Source organism: Anopheles marshallii, chromosome 2 (genome assembly GCF_943734725.1).
Source record: "Anopheles marshallii chromosome 2, idAnoMarsDA_429_01, whole genome shotgun sequence".
NCBI classification, from domain to species: domain Eukaryota; kingdom Metazoa; phylum Arthropoda; class Insecta; order Diptera; family Culicidae; genus Anopheles; species Anopheles marshallii.
The window spans coordinates 30,924,457-30,941,509 of NC_071326.1; the positions used below are offsets into that span (position 1 = coordinate 30,924,457).

The following is a 17,053-nucleotide window of genomic DNA, read 5'->3' on the forward strand; positions in this document are numbered from 1 at the left end:
CTGGTGCACAGAATAGGGTGGTGCCATAGAGTACAGTAAAACAGTGGCAGTCACCGGTAGATGGTGACCATTCCTTGCGCACTCAACGCTCATCGTGATCGTGATCATCTCTCTAGTTCAAGTCGTATGTCGATGCATCGCGTAGGTATCGTGTCCTTTCTCGCGTACATAACCGTAGTCCCAACCCAAGTGAACAAGGCCCGCCCCCTCCCCCCTGTCGTCAGGGCTTAGCCGCTTGATTTTACACCATCCCAATTGGTGTGTTTGTGTGCGAAAAAAAGCTCCCACCCCCCAGGCACGTGTTTAGTTACTGTCTTAAAACCCTACTTTATAAAGTATTTTGTGTCAAATCTAAGGTACTGCACATTCAAGCCCGCTAGTTTAACGATTAAAGCGTATTGTTTGAATTGGTTAAGTAGTGTAAGTGTCAATCAATCAGTTAAGTGCTCATTCACCAAATGAGATTCATTTCCGACTGCTAATGAGTTGCCACAAACACTCGTTTCCGATGCACGATGGGTACATCCTCCCTGGCCAATGATTCACGTTGAAAATGGACCAATTTTCAAATGAGAAAACAAAAAGTATTATAAAAATTAAAAAAAAAAACACTAGAAAAGTACATTAAATGGGCAAATAGTGCACACATGCTGCATGATCATGCAGCACACTGCAATGCAAACCGGTGTGGAAACGCACTCATCATACATTTACAGCCACGTACACAAAGCGATGCATAAATACGCTAGCACCGTGGGTCAAAGTATTAGAAAACGAAACTAAACAAACAAAAAACGATACTTCAGAACGAAAGGACATCCACAAATTCCTTCATTGCCAGTGGGTTTAGACAGTATAAGTGAGATCGATTGGGGTTCGAATAATGGTAGATTATGTTCCGGCAACTGAACGCATGTAAAGGTAAACGTGAAATGTGCTGTGCATAATCTACATGGCTTCCGATACAATTATACCTTCATTGTGGCTTGATCATTGGCTATTTACATGCTCTTACACTACGTACGTACGGTAACGACACGTTAGGAGTTGAGTGGAGTTGAGACTCACCTAAAACATCAGAAATCAGATAAATATTCGTTTAGTTAATATATCAACAACAACAAAAACGTTCACCGCAAAACTTACCCACACCAGACGACTGAAAGTTTGTTTGCTTCCTGTTGCACTATCGGTTCTACTGGGTAGTCAGTGCTACCACATTCTAGCAACATAACGCATGTAATGTTCGGTTCTCGCAACATTGGTATGTTTCCTTTACCTTCTATGCACTTCTATCACTTGCATTACACCACTTTCAATGCGATTACAAGCAATTTGATTCCCCACGCAAACGATAAACCGGACCAACAACAAAGGGGTCGCTTCCAAATGTTTACAAACGTCAGCTGTCAAACGTTTGTTTACTTATTGCACTATAGTCGCCGTCATTCGGACGTGGCACATACAGTGCTGAAGCCATTCGTAAAATTATCGCTTCTTCCGTGAAAAAGTGCTACTTTCATTTCACGTTTATCAAATCTACCTGTTCAACGCCTAGAACCGCTTCTACTAACTACAGAAAATATCTGGCGGATGTATTTCTTCCGAAGGAAGCAAAAACCAAACCAACGGATCCACCACGTCAAGCTAGTTCCACTGGACAAAGTTACATGGTGGGTTGAGAAGTAATCGAGGATGGAAAAACAGCAGAAGAAGAAGCAAGGTAAAAAGTAATGTTCATAATACATATCATTTAAGCTTAGAGTTTATGACCGTTTTATGAAATGTATATTTTTTATTATGAATCCCACACTGATGGGCACATGTGTCAAGATGCCCGATGGTTGATGATGGAGGAAAGTAATAATCGCAACGAGTCACTGCTCTGAACATGCACGCAAAAGTAGGAAAGACTACTATGAATGGTACAGTCGTACGGAATGAATGGGAAGCGGGCAATCATATAGGTGACAACATACTAGCAAAGCACCCAAACAGCCAATCAGCAAGGAAGCGAAATCCACTTAACCGGCAGCCCCAGCAGCAAACAGCAGTTGCTCGCCTGTTAGTAGTATAAATATTACAATTTCACATACCATTTATTTGGTACATTGTTTCGTCTGCTATAGTTCGTGCGTAAGGTGAATAGAGCAAGCAAATCCAGTTTGAAAAGACACCCGTGTCTACAACGGGCTAAAGTTAAGCAAGGGGAAGCTACAGTGTGCCACACATCGAGCCAGACGAGTTCAAAATGCTCTTGCTGATCATTATGACCAAAGGTGGATTACAATAGATTTTATCAATCGGAGGCGGAAAATCGAAGATATCAAAAATAGCAGCGTTGCACTAGGAGTGTGGGGGTGATGGATTCAGTCCATTTGTTCAAATTTGAATTAGTAAATAGTAGTATATCTATATATACAGATTGAATTTCGCTTACTAAAAACAGCTTACATTCCATTAGTTAAGCAGTAGAAGAAGTATCTTGATTAGACGTAACCCCAGTACGCCAGTTACTTGTGGCTGCCTGTGGTCTGCTTCAATGTACTGCACAATAAGTGTAGCTTATTTCCACCATTTACTCGTATGCTATAACATCCTCATCGTTATGTTTCGTACCCCTCTGTTCCAAGGCATATGGACAGCAACTCCACACCGTACAGCTACCCAGGTGCACACTTGCATTGCTTTCACGTTATTCTTCCAAATGAAATCCCCCAAGCAGATCAATCGCTATGTACGTAGTTGTGTTTGAAGTTAGATGCAGAGTAAACCTCGAAACTAAGTAGTAGGCCTAATGATAATAATGATAAGCGAACCATCACTGTGCTGAGCGATATTCAGTAAACAAAATACAAAAACAAAAGGCAAAGGATTCGGCCGGCGGGAAGGAACCGTTCCTTCGTGTTATGATACGAAACAATCACACTCTTTGTAGTAGTATGCCCCAGGATCAGCAGCAGTAGTAATTAATCATTCATTAGACAAAAACGGCGCAGATAACAAATGGGCTAACCTTACAGTAATCTCTTACCAATGCAGCCTACATATTTGTATCGGGGCTCCCGTTTTAGCTGACTAATGTTTAGGTCCTTAACATTTAAGCTTCAATTAGCGGTACATTATTAGCGGTAGTTAAGTGCGGGAGGATGGATTGGGCGATGTTCACTCGCAAACAAACCAACAAAACCAAAACTGAACAAAAAAAAAAAAACAAAGTCAAACAAACCAACAAAAAAACAACTAACTATCTATTGCATTCCACAGAGCAATGGCTGCGCTATTGGTATCTGGCCTTCCGTAAGGCTATGTGCACAATGCAACACAAGAGAATAGTACGGGCTACGATTTTTCCAAATCAAATAGTAACACAATGCGTGACAAAAAGCAGCAGCACTACCGGCAACCCGTATTCGTCAAGCGGGACGACGAGCCGGCACTATGTAAAGCACCTATTACCAGGAATAGACGGCAAATTACCACTACCAGTTACTACACACGTGTTGCATTCATTTATATACTCAAAAAATGTACTACTACTACCGTCTTTTTACCTTTTGATTTACTCCCAACGTAAAACGAGTAGCGGTCAAAGTAACGAGTAACCCTGCAACGAATTCAACATACATGTTTCATAACTAGGATCGCTTTAATAGTACAGTGAGTAAACAGAATAGGTAAAGTGGAAAAAGAAAAAAAACAGAGATAAAATAAAGTTTCGATCCCGTTTGATCTACCTACTGTTGAGTTGAGACTGTGAAACTATAGGTTGGTTCTTGTAGCAAAATTGTAACACATTCGCCTCACCACGTGCCATCGGGGATTAAAATGGTACCGATTTGGGTTTTTCGTTCTGTCATTTGTATTGCCTACAACCAAAAGAAATTGAGCAAAACTAAATCAGTCACCTGGATGTATGCGGGGCAGCAGCTGTTACGTTCGATGGGTAGTTTAAATAATCAGTACTAGAAGCAAGTAGTAATTGGCCAATTATAAAAACGTTAAAGTGTGCAATCAGCAAAAGCAGCAGCAGCAGCAGCAGCATTAACAGATGTAGCAAGTTAGCTCCAATCATTAGCGTGAAAGGAGACCGACCGGAGGATTGGAGTAATGCTAAAAAAACAATAAAAAACAACTCAACTCGCTCACGAGATTTATCCTTAGCAGAATGCAGCCATCTTGCAGGGGTCACTGGAATGGTGATCCAGCAAGATGAAAGATGATCGTCACTATAGCATATATTTAAATTTATTAATTCATTAATTGAATCCTTACTAAGAATATTACTAATGGAAAGAAATTGGAACGACAGCAAACAACACAAATGGCCCTTGCATACAACGACAGGGGGATGTTCTGGTGAAAAAAAAAATACCCAAAGAGAGAAAACAAAAAAAGGAAAAACAAAACCACATAAGAATAAGGATAATAAAAGCAACAAAATGAGGAAAATATATGAGATATATAATGCTTTGTTAAATGTAAATGTTGTGTATAGGAAATAAAAAGTACACAATTTTAAACAATTCTTAGTTGTTCTTTTATTTACCATTTCGATCGATTTGTTACTTTATAGCTTGCAAGTTTTTATGTATAAAATTTGTTAAAAAGCATGATAATTATGTAATAGCTTTGGGAAAAATAAATTACCGTACCGCAACTGCCGTGTTGGCGAACGGGCAATTTAATTCTCAACCGGTTATGGGTTATTTTGTCGGATGAACGTGCAAAAGTACTGCTGTCAAAATAACCCATATCCGACATGAAGAGCTGAACTGTCAACATATTTTCGATCGTACGCTGTAAACGCACGTCGAACTGTTTGTTCGTACAGCTTTGTTTACACCGTTTAGCGCTGCAGAAACATTTGCCGGAAAAACAACCAAATTTACACGACCGTATCATTCCGTAGCTATTTTTTACGCAAAATGGACGTAGGAGAGTTGTTATCATTTAAGGTCAGCCATAGTGTCCAATGAATGGCGCATAGCCCAGTGCTTAAATACTATCTCAAACGTCGGATTCATCTATTTCAGCCCGAGCAAACTCCAAAGCGCCCGTCCGATTTTGAACGGGATCACCATAATGACGACGACGATGAACACTCACCGGAACCGGAACCGGCCCGCAGCCAACCGCCGAAAAAAGTGCATCGGTCCGAACAGAGCGCAAGTGCCCGTGAGCATCCAGCTCTGCCTGCCAGGGAGCCGCAAATTAGCGAAGAAGAGCGGTTAAACATTCTAAAGTTTGTCGAAACGGAAGAACCGGACGGTGAGGTGCTGGATGAGAGTGGGCTCAAAAAGATGCTGCTGCTGTTCGAAAAGCGTGTCCTGAAAAATCAAGAAATGCGTATCAAATTCCCAGACAATGCGGAAAAATTTATGGAAAGTGAGATCGAGCTGAACGACGCCGTACAGGAGCTTCACGCGGTGGCTACGGTGCCCGATCTGTATCCACTGCTAGTCGAACTGAACGGTGTTGCCAGCTTGCTAGACCTGCTGTCTCACCAAAATTCGGACATCAGCGTGGCTGTTGTTAACCTACTGCAGGAGCTTACCGATGTGGACATTCTGCACGAGAGCCTGGACGGTACAGAAACACTGATAGAAGCGCTCCGTAGTCAGCAGGCCGCGGGACTGTTGGTACAAAACCTGGAACGTTTGGATGAGTCTGTGAAAGAGGAAGCGGACGGTGTCCACAATACGCTGGCTATCTTTGAAAATCTCATCGAAGTGAGGGCCGACATCGCCAAGGAGGTGACCGATCAGGGTTTGCTGCAGTGGATTATGAAACGTTTGCGAGCGAAAATCCCGTTCGACGCGAACAAACTTTACTGCAGCGAAATTCTTTCGATATTGCTACAGGACACGAACGAAAATCGTATCACGCTGGGCAATATAGACGGTATCGATGTGCTGCTACAGCAGCTAGCCGCCTACAAGCGGCACGATCCGAGCTCGGCCGAGGAACAAGAGTTCATGGAGAATCTGTTCAACAGCCTGTGCTCAGCGCTGATGGCGAAGGAGAACCGTGAAAAGTTCCTGAAAGGCGAAGGGCTACAGCTGATGAATTTGATGCTACGTGAAAAGAAACTGTCACGCAATGGTTCACTGAAGGTGCTGGACCACGCAATGGCCGGACCGGACGGGCGTGACAACTGCAACAAGTTCGTCGACATTCTTGGCCTGCGTACAATCTTTCCACTGTTCATGAAAACACCGAAACGCAGCAAGAAGCGACTGCTCAGCACGGACGAGCACGAGGAGCATATCGTGTCGATTATTGCCAGCATGCTGCGCAACTGCAAAGGATCCCAGCGACAGCGGCTGCTGTCCAAATTTACCGAGAATGAGTTCGAAAAGGTGGAACGTTTGATGGAACTGCATAGGAAGTATCTGGAAAAGGTGGAAACGATGGACCGGGAAATTGATCAGGAAATGGTTAGTTCCATCGTTGTTTTATTTTGCTCTCCCGAGCATTCTGAATGTAACTAATCTGTTTTGGGACGCGTTTTTGTGTGCATCGTTTTAGCAAATCGACGAAGACGACGAGCAGAACGATGATGTGGTGTACGTGAAGCGTCTGTCAGGCGGTCTCTTTACACTGCAGCTGGTCGATTACGTGATACTCGAAATCAGCTGCATGGATGTCGTGAAGCAGCGCGTCCTAAAGATACTGAATCTGCACAACGGTTCGATGAAAATGATACGCAACATTATGCGCGAGTATGCTGGTAATTTGGGCGATGCTAGCGATAGCGATTGGCGCGAACAAGAGCAGGCCCACATACTGCAGCTCATCGATCGTTTCTAGGGCGATATTGTATGGTGAGCAGTCCATTTAGATGTCTTCAATAAAGTCGGTCGGAATATTACGGTGCTGCCATCTGTACGTAGAATAGTTGGAAGCCATAAGAGAGGATCCCGAAACCGAAAATCACCATGGGGATGGTCTAGCATGCCTATTTTTCAGTCTAGCTGCTGAGAAGATCATTCGAAACTCGGATGTGGAAACTTCGGACACCAACTTTTATAAGCCAATCCAGATTCTGACATACGCTGATGCCATATACATCATTGATTTACGGCAATCCTGCGTAACAGCGGCCTACCAGAGGGTATAGCAGAAAGTGGTGAAGATCAACGAAGACGAAATCAATACATGCAGGTTATACCGCACAACGTCCAAGCCGTAAAATTTGCCTACCGGTTGTGTTGTGTAGCCACAGGCCGGAGAATGAACGTGGTCCAAACATGTAATATCTGCATACGACAGTTCGGAGACATTTGACTTGAAGGCAGGAAGGATTAAAAATGAAACAAAAAGTACTAAGAAAACCAAATCCCTCATTCACAATTATACGCATCTTTATTGAATTCAATACCGGTTAGCGTTGCCAGGTGGAAGTGAACGAATAAATGGTGTACTTGTTTCGCTTTCTTACGCTTACTTTACCAAACTTCACCTTCGATTGTTCCTTTTCCTAGTTCTGTCTTTGCTATACGTAAGATATCGCTTCGAACAAACGAAACAAAACGCTTCACCAATGCGTTGTTTTCGGTCTAATCTGATTCATCGCCACCCAGTATTGGCGATGGGGTGGTATGGAAGAAATAATTAAAATACCGCATCCGTCCACGTCCGTACCGTCGTCGGATACGTCCGGTTGTTCGAATTCTGCTGTGCTACTATGCTCGGTTTACTAATATACAATCATAGCTCTGAATTGTTGGTTGCTGTTTTATCGCTCCAGAAGTTCAGCCATTGTGTTCTACTGCACAAAACATTATCACATAGGCATTGGGAGCTATTTTAAAGAGTTGTTGTTTGTTTGCTTTTCTCTACAATACATTCCTCATCATACAACCACAGGTGTGTTTTGTTGGGAGCACTGTTGGCTTGCTTCCTTTCATTCCCTGTAACCTGTAGCACCTCCCGGTACTACCAACTGGGCAAACGAACCCGAAAGCTATACACCGGGTGCTAGTGACACGGTAAGGTATTTAGGCGATTTACAGCAGCAGCATAATCTCATTAAACTATGTTCGCTTTCAACGTTTACATCATCGTGTGCGCACGGTTACGTGCCATAATCTTACGCGTTTATGTTCGCTCTTTTGTAAAGCGATCATCCACACAAAGCGCAACGCGGATGGCTAGTAATATCTGGTATACAGGGGTTACTTTTTCGTTCTATAAAATAAACAAGTGCGCTAGGGTATATTGCAGGATATGAATAAAAACAAACTTTAAACGCATATGTCCAGTATACACAAGCAAGATCAATAGATACATAGCAATATATATGTATAGAGAGTGAAAGATAGTAAAAGAGAGACAAAAAAGAAACTAAAGGGAACAAAAACAGAGAACAACCAAAAACCACCCACGTAATTACTGCCTTTCCTATTACTACCTAGTCGCGTTAAGGGTGTGAATAAAGGAGGACAAACACGGTCCACACAAAAAAATGATGATGACACGTTCGGCACTAGACAACATTGGCGCTACACGAAAACAAGTACGGCTAGGTATGTAAATTGTATGAGGACGAATAAGAAACAAGAACGCTCCAAACACCTATTGTTAATAAGTAGTATATATGTATATATATATATGTAGATATATATAGCAGTGTGGGTAGGTAGTATTAAAATAGTAGCACAATGCAAAATGAAACAAACGCACAAACAAACGGGTTGGATAGTACAGTACGACACGTGTTCATTCTCGCTTGCTTGTAAACTGGATGCTTGTCCTGCGCAGCCTTTGCGCAGCGTTACTGTGTGGCTCTCGGCAGCGTTACTACTACCACCGCTAACCGCCCGGGCAGGGGCTGGTACGGTGTGAGTGTGTGTGTTATTAAAAAGAAAAAAAAACGTGAAACCATTGCCTAAAAGTACCTACGAAACAAATGACTGACGACTTCATTACATAAAGACAGAACCATTCAAAAGGAACAACTAGGAAGGCGCGATGAAGGGTTTTATTTTGTTAATCACTTTGTTGATGATTCCCATCGCACTGTGACGACCCACCTTTGCTGGGTGATGTGTGTGTGTGTGTATGGGGGAGGGGAGTTAGAGGACCTGGATCCAATTTTATGATACCGAGCAGTAAACGAAGCAATAGAATATACAAAAAAAAAACACATCAACGCCCCGTGTGTCGGAACGCTTCAAACTCCTCGGTGTCCAATCCAAAAACGCGCCCAACACATTCTCAAGAACTAATAGCTTCAGTAACTACTGTTTGCAAAGTAAACGTATGAAATGTGTGATAAAAAAATAACCCAAAACCCAAGCTAATGGAATAATTGTGAAACAATAAGCATGTTTAACCGGGTGCACAGCATATCATTCTTAGCATATTACACCGATACGAACTAATATAGAAAGATGCGAATAACGATTGAATCAGATTCATGAATGAATGATGGAATGATCCATATCTTGAGGATCTCGAAGATTAGGATTAATCGTCAAAAATTCCTCCTCATATATTATCGAATCCACAAAGCACAATCCATTGTCAAAGATTCACGAATCCTTGAAGATTCATGACTCCTCAAAAATCGAAAAATTTGCCATAATTCAGAAATCCCTAAAGTTTGATGACTCCTCCTGGAACCGAAAATCACTGAAGCTTCATGACACCAGGAAGAACCAGAAATCCAAGATGACTCATGACTCCTCAAAGATTCATAAATCCCTGAAGCTTTAAGACTCCTCCAGAAGATCCATAAATCCCACATGATTCAAATATCCTTAAAGATGCAATACTCCTCAAAGATACAGAAACCACTGGAGCTTCATGACTCCCCACAGACTCAGAAGATTCCCTGAGGCTTTATGATTCCTCGAAGATCCTGAAAATCCCCGAAGATTCACCGCTCCTCACAGAATCCTACATCCTGAAAGGTTCATGAATTGATGAAAAAATTAATGATTTTGAGCAAGGTTTCAATGACGATTTATATGACTCTACGCAAATGACACCAAACACTAGATGAAACAACTGTTAAAGATGCGAAAAATGTCAACATAAACTGTTAGTTATTATGCGCAGAAAGAAAGTAATTCCTATAGTACCAAACAAATCTAATTCGGTGCTCAGCGCGATATGTTTGTATTTATGTGCATTAATTAAGAAAAAAAAAGCCATTGAAACGTATAAAGAAGCGATAGACCATAGAACTTCCTACCTTCATTGAAATGGTTACAAAAAAAAACATGAAAGAAAACGAAGAACAAACGAAAACACAGCTACAATGCTTGTACAAAACAAAGCACCAAAAGTAATAAGAATCGCAAGTGTATTGTACGGAATAGGAACGAGAAGACGTGTGAGGTGTGAAGAAAAGACAATGAAAAAGTCTAAACAATAAAAAAAAACGTGTATATTAAACATGAGAACAGGTGATGACAAAAAAACAGTATATAAACGGCAAGCCCAACAATCAATCCAGAAAACGTTCAAACGCAAGGAAGACAAAAACAAACCAATACAAAGACAATGCTAGTTTTCATACTTTTTTTTTTGGTATTAATGTTTCTTTTTTGTGTTTTGTTATCTTTTCTTCTTCTTTTTTTCGATCTCTTTTTTCTCTCGGTTTTAATGTTTCTTTTTCTTTGTTTTCCATTTTGGTTTAAATTTAAAATACAATTATTACGTGGCCACATTCAAAATTGTACAATGTATATAAAAAGGCACACCCAAAATATATATATATTTATGTATATATTACAGTGTTTTTTTTTTTTACTACACCGTAAGGGCATAAATTGTTACATTCGTCCGTCCGTGTCTTTCATTCATGTTCATGTATTCATGTGTTCATTATTTTTTTGTTATATTGTGGTTGCTAATTTTGTTCTCTTCTCTCTTTTGCTTTTTATACGCTTTTATCGCTTGTCGGAAGCCGTTGGCATGTACGATCAATGGTAAATTAATATCTCTGGTAGGCGAAGATAGGCTCTATGGCGTCTGGTGGTGGTGAGGGTTTGTTATCTGTAGTGTCTTGTTAGTAATTTTGGTTTGTTTACATGTTTGTTTACGACAAGATATGCAACAATGTCCGTTTATTGCCATACGAATTTCTTTTGTTTTTGTTTTTTTTTTTTTGTTGTTGTGGCTTTGTTTCATCCTACTGGTAATGTTCATCACGCACTGCTCTGTAACTTTAAGCTTGCCGTTGACAAATGCAGATACCAAGCGTCAGAGTATTGCAAAACACGAAGCTATTTACAGCTACCCGTTACATTGAGTTTGTCCAACAGTCTACCACACGGACTCCAGCGTTAATTGATCCACTGGACCGATCAATCAGCAGACGGGGAGGATCATCATCATAGTTTCGATTGCAAAGTACAATGTGAAAATGTGTTCGATAACAGCTCAAAAAAGAATTTCCATTGTCCGAAAACAAGGGCAACAGGGGGACAACAAGGGGAACAGACAGTGATCATGAAGCCTTCGATCGTACACGACGATTGGTCTGTTTGGGCATTTTCTCTTCGCACGCACTAATTACCACCACCCGATACAAAAACACATAATAGACAGAAACATATGCGTGTGTACATATATGTATGATAATATTCGGACGCAAACAGTGAGTGAGTGAGTGTACGCATTCAGATGGATTTGATACAACCAAATACCGCAACCACAAATCTTCCGAAGGTTACACGTGCGTGGGAAGCAGTAATAATATATAACATACAGTACAGTAGGTGTGTATATTAGTAGTGTGTCCGTGTTGAATGCATGTTGTTTCAGTCACCCCGGGCGAAAGAGAAACCGAGGGTCACATTCGGGTTTGGCAGGATGTACTAAACAAAAACAAAACGATTCAAGCAAAGGTAGTGCGTGCTCGCTACGACAAATAGTTTAGTATGATTATCGAACATAACTAGACAGCATAGCTGTGCACATGCACATATCGGTAGCAAATAGCAAATATTGGTAGAGAAGTGGGGGGTGAGGATGGTGGGGTGGGGTCATAGCCAGAAAGAGAGATTTGCATTGGTGGTTTATTTAGTTTTATTGTTTTGTTAGCAACACACACTCTCTCTTGGACATCTTGGTATTACTCTAAACCTATTTGTTAATGGGTTTGTTTTGTTCGTTTTTCCATGTTTTCTTTTGTGTTTCGTTTTCCTCCTTCGTTTGTTTCATATATATATATAATGTTTGCTTTTCTTCATTAAAGTTTATCACATCTAGCAGCAGCGAAAATGCATTTTAATTTTTGTTTTGTATGCTGTGTGTGTGTGTTTTTTTCCCACTTCTTCTTTCTGTTATGTACTTTTCTTTTACTCTACGGCACATCTCCTAGTGCACTTAGTTGTGTGTGTGTATTCTGGGTGTTTTCTTTGTTTATTTCTTCCAAAATTTCCTGTTTCGTTGCGACAGCTCGGTCGGCGTCCTTCGGCGTCAATGATTATTGATTTACTGACGCCCGGTCATTTCACGTTGCTAATAAATATTGAACATCGTTTTAAAATGTAAGGAAGATACAAGATATACTGTGAGCGATCGTGCGATGCCCGCGATGGTTTGGAAAGGTTACGCGCGGGGATAACGCTTTCGCTCGTATTGCACACCTTTGCTGCAACAATATAAAGGGCGGTCCGTTGAAGACTACTTTTAAACAGGGCGGATGTACTTTCTTCATTATGTTTCGTTTCTGTGTTTTTGATTTATATATAATATTGTTTGTTGGTTTGTTTTTTTTTAACTCTGTTTTCGCACAATACTCAACATGGAAACCACTAAAAGTCGTCACGCTACACAACACAACACACACGACGCACTACCAGCAAGATTGCGCACAAAAACTGTTACCATACTATACTTTTCTCCGTATTTTGTTCCTCTTTTCGTTTCTTCTCTGCTATAAGCAGCCAATTTAAATGGTTGGCGCATATGCTACTTAATGCCGCTTTTGTTTTTATTTGTTTAATTTCCTTAAATTCTGCACAGTGGTTTGTTCCTTTATTTGGTGTAATTAAATTTCACATGCATCTTTCGCTATTTGGCTTCAAAGAGGAGGAGGGGGGGGGGGGGGAGTAGAGTTAATGTGGACAATACTGCGGAATGTTGTTCGCACGGGTGTGGGGTGAAAAAAAAACACAAAAACAATGCATCGATATATGGTTTTACGCATATGTTTCGCACGCCACTATTTTATATATTCGTTCACTTGCGCCCATTGCATCGATACGACTTCTGCGTTACACCGTATAATGTATATTAATATGTACCTTTTTAATGTTTGTTCATCATATGTATATATATAAAGATCAGTCCAGAATGTAGGAGGGGCACACAATAATGCTTTGCTGTTACCTTGTTTACTTAAACATTTTTTTGTGGTTTTCTTTTTGTGTTAATATTGTTCACGATCATGCAACAAACCCATTCACACCCGACACAACCAAAAACCCGCCTGATAAGCGGGCCCCCGTTATTGTGCGCAACCACACGCGCCTCACATTCATACGCAACTAACGCATTCGGCAGTTCTGGTACAGGCGGTAATATTACAACATTTAGCGTGCAGAGTGTGTGGTGTGTGGTTTCGATAGAGGTGAGCGCACAAGATTGCATTTATTTTACTTTATTTTATTTTTTACAACAACAGTGTGTAGACTAGCGATAGAAGTTTTTTGTGCTGTCGAAAGTTGTAATAGGATTCGAATATTGTCCAGAAAAAACAGTCCGTCGTACAAAGGTGTATCTTGCTGTTGCGAATCAAACCATGCTTCATTCGTTTCGTTTCGTTTGCGTGTTACTACCGTTCGGTTAGGGTTATTATTTTAAACAACAGGAAGTGGTATAAAGTTTGCAAAAGGGTCAACCTAAACTCGAAAACGATAGTACTACGAAAAACCCATCACAAGCGCGCGATCATAAGCGTGATTCTCGTTAAACCTATCCATTGATCCCGTTTTAAAATGTACTTGTCTCTTCTTATGCATAATTGTTTACAGATATATTTAGGTTCCTGCTTCATACACTCCAAACCGTTGCGTGTCGGCCTATTTATTGTGTCGCTCTTGTAGGAAATGCTATTTCAGTTTATCATTCCCTTCACATTCATTGTCTTTTACACTTTCATTGCGATTTTGTTTGGACTCTATGACGGATTTTATTACACGTTTTAAAATGTGTATGATTTTGTTTTATTTGTTTTCCCTTTACATCCTCCTTTTTCGCCACACATGCGCATACACACACACATTACATACAAAACGGTTCGATTTATCGTTCCTCTAAGCTAATATTGTACCAAAATCACATTCAATAGGATTAGCGTTTTAATTCGTTTTGCATTTATTAGAAATACAACAGTACAAAAAAACTAACAACTAAAAACTACCGGGAAGGGAGTGAAAAATGGATTTTGATTGAGACATATTTTCAGAATGGGACTTTTCCGCATTATGAATGAAAAAGGTTCTATCATCGGCAGGTTTGTGGTAATACCGATTTTCACACGCCGAAACAGTTTATCGTATGCATTTTACCAGCTAATAGTGATACGTGTCGTGTTAAAAGAAATTCCCAAGCAAAACCAAGGAATAACAATGTATTAGAAAAGGGAACTAACTAACCAATAAACGCATAATTTTCCTTTCCTATGTTAAATATCATAACTAAATACGACGATAGTTCAAATTCTGCGTGTGATTACCCAGGACGAGCTAATCGTTGAAGCGTAAGTTGCCGAGCCACGGAACCGGGCCAACAACTACTACGTTTCTATCTTAATAAAGCTGCATGGCATTGAAAATGTGTCGAAAAGGTAGGTTACGAAATACGCCACACATGCACACGATAAGAGGATGAATAATAAAGGTGATGATAATCATGTATTACTTTTAGCGAACCTTTAGACACACAATTCACTCGAGATCATTAAGCGGTCCAGAGGTTTAAAAAAATACATATATAACCCTGTGCCAGGAACTCACTAGCATATTGCTTTTAAATGATTGTTACATAGCTCATGAGTCAAGTTTTGCATAAACATCTAGCACAATCACGAAAAAAAACTATTACGAAACAGCAAATTCCCACAAACCGAAATGTAGCGCTAACATTAGCAGCAGCATAATGTGCAAAAACGTACACAAGCGGGAAATTTAAAATGCATTTGCTACATAGAGTTATGGAGAGAAACAAGAAAAACTATCATTAAAATATGCTCAGGTTGGAAAAGGATCGCAAATCCTTTCCCAATCAATAAATGATACTGCCTTAATAGTAAAACAAATTGGAATGTTTTTGTTTTGTTTTGTTGAAATAGTCAGTTCTTGCTTAATACGCGTGCACCCATAATGTTAAAACAGAAGCAATATAAACATATCTCCAAAAAGGTTTCCTATATATTACATAACTTGTACAAGCAGCATAACGATTTTGAAGCTCATCGTGTATGTGTATGGGTGGAGAGAGAAAAAAAAACACATTACCCGCAACCTAAACTAAATTCAGAACTAAAATTGCTGCTTACTACTAGTTCGTTTCTCGTAGGCAAAACGTTACATTTGGTGAATAGTGATTATAGAATACGAGCTCATGCTAAATATTATTGCAAATAAAACAAAACAAAACTATTAAATGCTACCGATGCACACAAAAAAACCCCATTGATTAAGGTAACTCTGGTTGAAATTTATCCGTACTGAGATTTTGTTAGTGTCGTAGATAAAAGCTTTTGCGTAACATCCTCTTTTAGTCATAACATTGGTGACTATATATTGAATCGTGGCTACTATGGCATTGGTCCTACGTATGTTTAACAATTAATTGATACCAGCTTCCCCTAGCCAGCTCGGGAGGGATGGTGGGGGGACATTTTGATACTTCGTTGATCAAGTATTTCAATAAGTAATGCTGATTATAAAACCACAACCATGCAATGTAGCTATATCAATCGATGAACGATGTGTACAAGTTATGCTAATCACGACAACATAAAAACCCGATATAAGAGCCACCCCCTCCCTCCGTCCACACACACGCACATACACATGGCACACATATATCTATACTCGACGCAACCCGGACTCGTAGTTTGGGTCAAACAATCGAACAGAAAAATTATTAAAGATTACTTGAAGGAGTAAAAACAAACGAAAGTACCTTCGACTGTGGCATGCCGATTAAAAGGATAGATGAGAGTAATAGAATAGTATAATAAAATCAAAGCTAAAATCAACAATCGTATGCAATAAAATGATTGTGTTTGTTTTTGCATTAAAATCGCAACACGTAGCAAAACGAGATTGCTACCGTTGACCATTGCGTTAGTACATCACCAAGCGCTCTAATATTGGCATAAAAAAGCGCGCGTGTGTGTGGGAGTCGCTTCCTTTTTGTAACGTGGCTTGGTTTTTTTTTTGCTTTTGTGTTCAATTGTATTTTTTCCCCTTTTATATTTGTTCTAATGCTATACATAGTTAGCAATATTAGTTCGCTCCCATTCGCTACTTATATTATGGCCTATGAAAACATTTTCTTTTGTTGTATACGTTGACTGAGCTGGTTGCTGTGTTTGTTGTTTTCGAATTATTGCTCTTGGGTGGTTTGCGAAATGGCTCTTGCGTTATCATTTCGTTTTCTCTATCGTTTTTAATTATCTTTGTGATAAACGTGGGTTTTGTAGATTATGATATATTTCATTTATATAGTTTCCGCTAGCAAGAAAATAAAAAAAAGCATTTCAAATCGGTCCCCCAGCAGTAAATCCACCTTCGTTCCTGACGACAAAAAAGTATATATAACATTGCGAATTGAAAATAGAAAGCAGCTATTATGCGTGCTTCAACTTATGATTAAGTGTAACGTGAGTTCAAGTTATTTATAACTGTGTTTTCCTAAAAATTGAAACATGCACTTTCCTCTTGTTCACCCTTTTGAAGAAAAAAAAATCACTAGTTAGGAAAATATTCAGTTTCTTTGTTTTGCATGTAACTAACTAATAGACGATTATGAGTTACGAGCTGCCCACATTTTGTTTTTCTTATTCGGTACTGGCTGG

At 40.0% G+C, this 17,053-nt stretch overlaps 1 protein-coding gene across 1 annotated transcript; it reads left to right on the plus strand.

Moving 5' to 3' along the window:
- The first annotated feature begins 4,928 nt into the window (after window positions 1-4,928).
- LOC128708257 (beta-catenin-like protein 1) lies at window positions 4,929-6,813 on the plus strand. Its single transcript, XM_053803218.1, has 3 exons — window positions 4,929-4,958; window positions 5,037-6,440; window positions 6,532-6,813. The coding sequence occupies exons 1-3, from the start codon at window positions 4,929-4,931 to the stop codon at window positions 6,811-6,813; spliced, it is 1,716 nt and encodes a 571-aa protein (XP_053659193.1).
- Window positions 6,814-17,053: the final 10,240 nt, after the last annotated feature.